Source organism: Vanacampus margaritifer, chromosome 9, assembly GCF_051991255.1.
Source record: "Vanacampus margaritifer isolate UIUO_Vmar chromosome 9, RoL_Vmar_1.0, whole genome shotgun sequence".
NCBI lineage: Eukaryota > Metazoa > Chordata > Actinopteri > Syngnathiformes > Syngnathidae > Vanacampus > Vanacampus margaritifer.
In genome coordinates, this window is record NC_135440.1 from 10,360,397 (window position 1) to 10,370,474 (window position 10,078).

Below are 10,078 nucleotides of genomic sequence, written 5' to 3' on the forward strand. Positions count from 1 at the left end.
ACTCAAAACAGTCTGGAGCATAGATGCTCTTGAGCCAGAAGCAAATGACTCCCGCTGTCCTGTAAAGTAATGATATGCATAAAGCATACGTCTTGGTATATTATTCAAGAGCAGCACAGACTTATTTATAGACAGAGCCCATCTGGCAACTTGTCATAACATTCAGAGGAGTGAAACAAAGTTAATGTTCAAAGTACTTCCACTCACTTGTCTGCAGAGGGAGAAGGTGGGCAGGCCCCCGCCTCCTGTCCGCTCCGTAACCTTCTGCGGCAAAAGAAAGGGGGGAAAAAATGCTGAGAGGAGTACAACAACTTTGATGTTGTTCACATTCCTCCTTAGTTTGCCCTATTAGGACACACAAACAAACCCGTTGAGATGCATCCTGGCTCGTACCTGAGCTTCAGGGAAGTTCCTGCTTTGCCGGTCAAGATCAAAGAAAAAACTCTTACTTCAATCATTTCCCAAGGAAATGTAAATAATTACTTTTATAATGAAAAATAAACATGAATCGACACTTTTAGTAACATTTCAACATTCTTTACCCTTGTACAAATAAATGATGAGTACCCCAACTGACAAAGCTTTAGTATTCTTCACAGCTAATTCCAGAAAATACTGTTTTGTGGGGGGAATGAAATGTTGAGTTTTTCATGAAGTGATGCGCTTCCAGTCTCCAACCGTCAACATTTATCCATCCAGGCTTGAGGCCAAGGCTGAATTGTGTTTACTTGTCCTCCTAGAGCCACATATCACTCTTTAGTCCCTCTCCTTGGCTCCCTGTGGATCGCAATATTCTTTAAATGAATTAACGATTTCGATTAAAATAATAATAATTAAATATTCAAAAATGTCAAGAGTCCAAATGTTTACATTGTCAGATAAAGAGGGATGAAAGGTAGATGAAAAAGTTTTTAAAATTACCTAAAAATGTGCAAAAAGTGACCATGAAATGTCCAAACAGGAAGAGGAAAAGGAGAAAATTACCATAAACAGCCCATGAAATTGCCAAAAATGTCCAAGGATTTCATAAAAATATTTTTAAAAAGACACACACAAAGAAAATAACATGTTCAAAAAGTAACCACAAAATGTCCAGAAACAAAAAAAGAAATCCCCAAATTACCATAAAATATCTTTGGAATTGCCCAAAAAATAATTAAAATAATTATATTAATAATTATTGAAGAAAAAAAAGGCAGAAAAGAAAATGTTTAAGAACTATATGATGATAAGAAATTCCAAAAATTACAATAACATGATGACAAAATTGACTAAAAAGACAGAAAATGTATTCAAGAAAAGGCTGGAAAGAAAATGTTAAAAATTATGAAATAAATAAAATTACCATATTAATTGTCAAAAATGTCAGAAAATTGATATTGAAAAAGTTAGAAAAATGTCCAAAAAGGAAAGAAGAGAGGCAGAGAAATTACTATATGATGTCCAAAACATTGCCGAAAATCGTCTTTTTTTTTCTTTTTTAAGACAAAAAAAGGTTTTACCTTGACTAGTTTCGGCGACACAGCACAACCTTTTTTTTTTGTCTTAAAAAGGAAAAAACACAGGACGATATCGATTTGTAGACACGATAAAAAAAATTTTTGCGATTGCCAAAAATGTACCAAAAACAAAGTATGAAAAATTACAAAAACAAATCCAAAAAGGGAAGAGGAAAGATAGAAGAAAACGAATGTGTACGTATTGGATGCTGCTGTCATATTATTGTGTTGTGGTGCAGCTCGAATTAGCTCTCGTGCCCTCAGCACAGCCCTCGGTGCGACTTCACATTGACAAGGAATAGCTGCAAAAACACTGCATCCTAGTGGCGACTGGATGTAAGATAACGTTTTTTACTGGATGGATGAACAAGCTCATAATATCAGTTTTGACTTAACATATGTTCAGCCAAACCTTTATAGATTCATGTATGCAAAACAATAAATAAATGAAATCATTCTAGTCTGACCGCCTCCTGACCTGCGTTTCACCCCAGCCACCAGAGAGGCATCCTGACACTTGAGTCATTTTCGGACACTGACTCGCACCCGAGGGACGCAGATTGTCTTTACTCTGCGTTCCCTCGTGGCATTGCAGCGCCGCTCTGTCCTTTTTGTCATTCCCCCTGTGTGAGGGGGCGACAGGTGCTTGCGGGGGAGGGGGCACTGGACTGTATAAACAGATCCACATGAGTTTGGACAGCAGAGGTCATTGTAACTCTTCCTCTAGCACGCACACACTTACAAAATGTGGCTTTTTAATCTCTTGTATAAAATAAATCATCAATTTGCGGTAGTGATCACTAAAAACAAAAGATAGCTCTTACACACTTTTTGGTGGATCACACAACTTTAATTGTAGCTCAAATAATTGTTTTCACCCATTGCAACTGTGTCAATGTATGTTTGTGATTGTGTATGATTTTAATCACCTGGTTTTAATTCATTACTAGTCTCACTAGTTAGTCAGTATTAAATCGGTGGTCAGTCATAAATTAGTTTTGGCTAAACCAATATTACATACCAGGATTAGGGGAGAAAAACAGCTCACTGCCCTTTGAAAGGCTCCGAGGGTCTCGTACATGCTGCTAATAAGCATTAGCTTCAAGCGTGAGCTTGACAACAACCAGAAGGATTTTCAAGTGTCATTCCTAGGCTGCCATATCTTCATTAACTTCCTATACATTACAAAAAGTTAACGCTCCGATCACTTGAGCTGCTGTAAACGCAGACGGAGGGGGCGGAGCCAAAAGGAAGCCATGCCAGGAGTTTGCCAAGCTGCTGTCTGGTCTACACTTAGACTGTACTTTACTGTGTGTGTGGCAGATGTAGCACATGAATGTTCCCAACATGTAGACAACACGGAAAGGGCAGGCTGTGAGAGGTGACATTTACAGGACGAATACATCTCAGAGGTGGCCACAAATCCTTGATCAATTCAGACCTCAATTTGATTTCTATTCATTTTTCTTCCTAAAAAACGCTTTCCCCTCAGAGACTCGGTCTTTGGTTTCCTGTAGCTTCCCAGACAGCTTGTCCTTAGTCTCTTCCATTTTCTCTGAGAAGCGTTCTTTTGTTTCTTCCATTTTCTCCGAAAACCTCTCCTTGGTCTCCTCCATCTTGTCCTGGAAGTACTCCTTGACCGGCGGCGGTGTGGATAAGTAGCCGTGCTTCCGGAAGTATTGAACAGACAGAGAAGTGCCGCCCAGAGTCACCGCGTATCTGGCAGGAGTGGCGATCTGGAAGAGGACAGACGGACGGACTGCTCAGTAGAGAAACATAACACTGCCCACTTGCGCAGCATCCCAATAGGTTTGAAAACTGTTGGACAAATTAGGGCAAGTTCACTTTATATCCGCCTTATTCCTGACGGCTCTCATGGAGAAACAATTGCGGGAGCGACCTCCTCTAAGACACCGGTTCATACCGGAAGTCATAAATTAGTCACCCAAGTAACTATTTTGTATCTGATGGCATAGTTAGTTAGCTAACTGCATGTAATGCCGCACCCATTTGTGTTGGCAGCAACTGTCGTAACACTTTCAGAGTGAAATGTCTTGGGCTGGTAGTAGCTCATGTTGCATACTTGGCAATTGTATGTTCAAAACTCACCGCAATGACAAAACTTCCAATATGATCAGCAAATGAATGAATTAACTGAATTAATTACCTTGTACAAGGCATAAGCAGTCAAAGCGTAGCCACTGGATGAGTCTCTCAATAGTCCAACTAGTGATTCTGGCACATTGATCATCTCCAGGAATTGGACTACATTTACACCTCTGGTGGAAAAAAAAAAAATGCAAAGAAAAATTACAAATTCATTATTTAAATTTGTGGGCGCAAATTCAAGTCTCTACACTGTGGTTTTCAGTTATCATATACATATGCATCAATTTACAAAATCATTCCTTTGTAAACCAGCAAGCCTGTTTATTATGTCATATTTAATTTTTTTCAAAACTTTCTCCACCTTTAATGCAACCTCTCGTGTGGGGGAAAAAAAGCACCCCCCTCGCGGTATTTTAGCCAAGAGTTGGCTCCTCTCTTTGAAATGTGATAACTAAGTCATTTATAAATATTATGAGCAAAACTAACTGATGAACATAAAAACAAATTTTTGTCATTATTGTCCCTTTGACCATGCACGCACGCGCACACACACACATACGTGAGTATGAATGCGTCCACGCACACACACACACGCCTGTTCTCTCAATCACAACTATGCTAGCTTGTTGTGGTGCTAGTATGGTCACTTGGTAAAGACACACACGTCAGCTCAAGCAAAACTAAAAAGTTGCTCTCTGGCGCCACCTGATACAGTAGATGATGGCTTTTGAGACTCAACTCACCTTTTTTTTTTTTCACGTTTAGTTGAGGACCCACAGTGCATCAAAAATATGAAGAAAAAAAAAAGATTTATAATGGGAGTCAATGGAGCCACACATTGGACAAATACTACCAGCGTCTATTAACTCTTTGACTGCCAGACGTTTTCAGAAACGGGTTGTCGCCAGTGCTAGCTGATTTAAGCATTTTGACTGATCTTTCAAGGTCCACAGAAAATGTTGTGTTTCGACTATGGAAACACACATACTACTTCAAATGAAAGATTGGACTATCATCTTTCATCAGAAAAAAAGAGTTTGTTTCTACCTTATTCCGTTCTTCAGTAATCAACAATAGAAAATGGTTACTTTCACCGAAATTCTGTTTTGAAACAAAAAACGGAGAAAAAGAGCTTTTTGTGAGACGATGTTATTTCATGCACTCCAATGAATTGTACACTTCTTTCTGTCCATGAATGATGCCACAAACACCTAAATAGTGCTTTACTTCTGTAAAACGCTTTCACCAACAATGAAAAAGTGTTTTTGGATTGCAAAATACGTTTATTTCCATTCAACAGTGTAACAATTTGACAAAACAATTTCGCAAACTATTTACAAATGTGTGCAACTGTGGTACTATTTACAATTATGTGGATGTTTCAAATACAGTTTTTCTTTTTATAACGCTCTCCTGCGTGCAAGGAGACGCCGCTGGACTCGCACAAGTTTACTTTCACTTTGTCCGTTTCGCGTGCAAACGTTACACGTTACACTTTCCTTTTTTTCCAGGGAATAAATAGCAAGTAGCAGACTGTACACACTCCTCCGATGAATATGCATTGGACTCGGGGCACTCTTCATCGTCCGATCGAACGTCCGCCTGTGCGTGCTCGATTGTGCTCCGCGTTTATGACGCCGTCATAGCCGCCGCGTCAGCGGTTCCAATGTCGCCGTCAAGCTCGGATTCACCTTCATCATCATCGATGATGATCATCGTCGTCATCAATGTGCTCTTTTAGCGTTGCTCGATCCCTTTCGTCTTGTAAGTGTAGAGAGCTGCTTTCCAAACGGGCACCACTTCCTCCTCAGCCATCTAGCTTCCCCCCCCCACGTCTTCTACTGCCGCGTCAATGCTTTCCATCCACGGAGTCATCATCATCATCATCATCGATGATGATCATCGTTGTCATCAATGTGCTCTTTTAGCTTTGGTCGATGCTTTTGTCTTTGAAATAAAACGGCTCGGGCGTGAACTCCTCACAAACGGTCCCCATTTTTCCTTTGTTTTCCATTCTGATCTCCTGCTCGACGCCCACCCGATCTTGTCAAAAGAGAGTCATCGCTGCCCTCTAGGGGCCAAAAATAGTCATTAGGCACAACAGACTGGCTGGAAACTTTCACCACAGATGCGGAAGGGTTCCCTCTACCCGTTTCAAAAAAAAAATAATAATAATTGGATGACGTCTTTAGACGTCATTGGCAGTGCTCCGTAGGTTTTTACTTGACGTCTTTAAACATCAATGGCAGTGAAAGAGTTTAAAAAAAAAAAAAGCCTCCTACATATAATAATGACAATAATAATTTAGAAATGACGGATGGTGCCATTTTGGTGTGAAATTTCAGCTCCCCAAGTGATTTCGTAATATGCGTTGTCTATGATCATATTATTATTCTTTTTTAAAGCCAATAATTGGACAAATACTGCATAGAATAGAATAACCTGGATGCTACAGCCGCTTTAAAATGTTCCAAATCTGTCAGATTGCATCACCTGTGCGCAGCCCCGATCAGATCACCCGACAGATGTTCAATCGGATTCAAGATTGGATTCCAGCTGTGCCTTTCCTGAAACCCGAATTTTCTTCTGATGAAGCTTTTTCTGATCTGGATGTGCACTTTGGGCCAAAGTCATGTGCCTTTGAATTCCTTTACATCTTCAGCTTTTGCGCAGAAGCCTGAAGGTCTGTCTTGACTTTGTTCAATGGTCAATGCCTCGGAAATTCTTTTGTATCCATCTCCTGACTGATGCCTTCCAACAATGAGATCCCTCTGATAGCGTGAAAGCTTTCTGTGGACCGTGGCTTTTATAAAAATACAGTTGAGTTGAGTTGAGTTGTTTGGGGTTAATCAAAGCTTCTTTTGAATGGTGGCTAATGTGTGTCGGCTCCTATTGAACATGAGTTTTTGGATGTGGAATCTGAACACAAGCCCACCCCCACTTTGTGCAACCACATTATCCGGGGGTGTTTTACTTACCCTCTCAAAATTATATATATTATTTTCAACTGACTTGCACAGGTTATAAATCAAATTAATGTTGGAACATGTTTTGAAATGCTCTAGCTTGGTCTCATTTTTTTTTCTTTATCTACAAAACCCTGACTTTTGAATAGGGGTGTGTAGACCTTTTATATCCACTTTAAGGATCCAAGGCTTTTGGTACATGGTTCCCTGGCTCATCTATTCAGTGTTTCACATTGAAGAGTGAGTTTCTTCTTTCTTTATTGCAAAAAGTGAATAAGAGTGATGCCGTCTTCCCAAGTGGAAGTTTGTTTAATAGTCATTTCTGGTGGGCAATGGAGGTTCATAAAAATAGAACTTAATAAAATGTGTTTCCATTGGTTGGTTGTTTAGCTTACTTAGTAGAACATGGGAAATACGGAACTATCACAGAAAAAGTAGAGACAAAACAATCTAAAAATGTTGAATTGCAATGACAGTGACCAAAACGATCACACATATCATATTGGTGAAAACAAAAACAAAGAGACAAAATCACAGATTCAAGCACCGAAAATCATCATTATGTATGCTACTATTGTTATATGGGTTTTATTAAAAACAAACAAAGCTAGAAGTACATTTTGTACTTACTTCATAGCAGCATAGTAGAAGGTTCCAAACCAAAATGAGGACGTGACGAGATGCACCGGGATCATCACCTTCCCGTACTGTTTGAAGGTCTTCTTAAATCTCTGAGCAAGCCCAATGGACTTGTCCTGCAAAGGGTCCACCTCCTCAACACAGTCTTGCTGATCTGTCTCTGGCGAAGAGGTGGACGTTCCACCCCCTGGCGGCTGATGTTTGGGCTGATGGGCCGCCATTCTGGATGATGATGTTGAGAACCAGTGCCAGCCTGCGGGGTGGGGAGGGGGCGGGCGGTGGGCGCACCTGCATGATGACTGTGGTAGGTCGTGGACAGCAACAACTGGCAGTAAGCGACCCACCGATGCCGCCCTTTGCAGTGTGCCTCGAGTGATGATATGCTGCATGAACATCATCTTTTGACTTTTCGATGGTTGCCACCTTCAGGAAAATTGGGCGGAGGGAGCACAGTATTAATATTCCAGTTCTTCTGCTGAATCCCATCAAGACAAAGGGAGGGGAAATTAAGAATTTTCCACATTATAATTACTTGAGATTTGAAAAATAACTAAAGCTGACAAGCACCATATTTAATCAAACCACTTTGGTCACTTTCAACTTGTTCTACTTTATCGCTTAAATGAAGAGAGAGACAAATTAGGTAAAGGAAGACGATTGAAGTAAAGGGAATGAACCTCAATTTATTATAGACAGGTCAAGGTCAAGCATAACTTAAATATCTAAATTTCAGTTAGCCAGTATTGATGTACAGTGCTTTATGCAGGTACAGAAAGGAAGTCATCAAGTTTGAGGTGGCATCATTTTAATTACATTATGTGTATTGTTCATTGATGTTTGTGATGGTGTCGAACTGATTAGCATGATGCTGATAGCTTATATTTGTGTTCTTCTGTTTCATGTAGCTTCACAATGTGCCATTATGATTTGAGGAAGTTTTAATAGTTTGCGTTATCAATGTCACTCAATCTAAAGTTAAAAATAAAAATAAAAAGATAATGGATTTTTAAAAATGATACGTCTTATACTGGATAGTAATATTTTCTGCGGGACATTTTAAGATTGACTTATTGGAGGGAAGATGGCAGTATACATGGAAAGCTGTCAAAACAAATCAGTTTCAAGTTTATAAACTACGCCAAAAGTTCACTTGTTGTGCCACTAGTTTTACAACTAAGAATATCATCATGCACGCACAAGCAGAAACAAAACAAGTCATTAAGTGTACTTCAAGCTTTGGCAGCTATCAGAAATGTTGATAAGAACTGCTCTATTCAGCTTTATGAAGCAGCACGCATACGTTACATTCCGTTATCATTCAGCTAACCAAATTCATGCAGTCTATTTAAGAGGTCACCCATTTAAATAAGCAGTTGTTATTGATAGTAGCATTTTAAGGCGTAGTTCCCAAGCCGAAATCACATTACTGTCTGCTAACTTGACATATCACTACGAGTTGACATTGCTCAGCTCGTGTTTGGAGGGCAAGTTAGAGAGATTCCTTTAACTTCTCAAGTGAATACAACGCTGTACAAAACTGAATGCGTCGTTTGTTCATTGCACAAACACTCTCGCAAGGAGTTATTCTCAAGGCCAAATCTCGGAAGTGCTGCCAACTTTGTGTTTTGGCTATTGGTTAGCACTTAGCTAGCCGCTAATTGGCGATGAAACGGAGGTGCTGTCACCACGTATATGTATGTTCCTGTCCAAAGTGCAATTTTATAAAGAGTAGAGCTAACTTACGATTTAAGATACGCGTTGAAGGGTGCGGATAGCGCTAATCTCCGAGCCCGAAAGCCATGCCGACGTGCCCAGGCACTGTGGCGGTCAAGGACCACATTTCTGTAGCTGAAGAGAGTGCACGGCGCACGAGTACGTCGGCACAACCCGCTGTGCATCATGGGTAACGTAGTTCTCTCTGACGGCTATCGTTATCGTTTCAAATTCATGCCAATAAACAGAATCAAGATCACGCTTAACTACATATTTATCCAATTAATTATATTACTCTTCGTCGACATACTCTATTGTGTTGTATTTACTTGTCTTGTCCTAACGTCCTGTTAAATACGACCTCTAGGTGGCAGTATAACCTAACGTGTGCCCTCCGAAAGTATTGGAACGGCAAGGTCAATTTCTTTGTTTTTGTTGGACTGTCAAGACATTTGGGTTTCATTAAAAAAAAAAAATATGAGTATGAGACAACATTTCAGAATTAGAATTTGTTTGAAGCCACACTAAGGTTGCCCTGTCGCATAGTCAAAGATCCAGCATGTGAAGGAGTCATCCACACCCATCTTCCTGACTTCTCTCCAATTAATTTAGGCCGGCTGGTGTTACAGGCGCTAGTATTTTATTTTTATTTTTTTGGTTGCCCCTAGTTTTAAAGCTGCCGTAGTGAGAAGGAGGAGGTGATGTATGGAGAGGGGTTGCTACCAGAGAGGAGGGAGTGAGCTGTTGAGCAGGGGGGCCAACATGAGCAATTTGGAGCGAGCCACTCTGCTGAACCAATTAAATAAGCAGTTGGGCTTGTAGCCTGCTGCTGATTGTCTGTATTATTTCCCTCCACACCTCTCTGCTCTCCCACAACGAGGTAATGTTGAAGCGCTGTTGTACAGGCATACTTTCCATCAGAAACAGTTTTGAATTAGCTCAAAACATTCTAACACTGAATGCAATTTAAGACAATGACGATTGCATTTTGACTGCCCACTCTGGGTTTAGGCAGACTTTTTCCTGTAGTAGAATTAATGTAATGCAATATTTCGAGTCAAAATACTAACAAATTTGTATATACAGTATGGGTGTCAACACCCCAACAACTGCTCCACCACACACACATCAAAGTGGTCTTAGGAGGAGTTG

At 40.2% G+C, this 10,078-nt stretch overlaps 1 protein-coding gene across 1 annotated transcript; it reads right to left on the reverse strand.

The window, feature by feature from the left end:
* Positions 1-2,648: 2,648 nt before the first annotated feature.
* Positions 2,649-9,119, reverse strand: LOC144058316 (protein FAM210A-like). Its single transcript, XM_077576714.1, has 4 exons — positions 8,957-9,119; positions 7,205-7,636; positions 3,667-3,778; positions 2,649-3,235 (listed from the first exon to the last, which is right to left on the reverse strand). The coding sequence occupies exons 1-4, from the start codon at positions 9,112-9,114 to the stop codon at positions 2,954-2,956; spliced, it is 984 nt and encodes a 327-aa protein (XP_077432840.1). The 5' UTR covers positions 9,115-9,119; the 3' UTR covers positions 2,649-2,953.
* Positions 9,120-10,078: the final 959 nt, after the last annotated feature.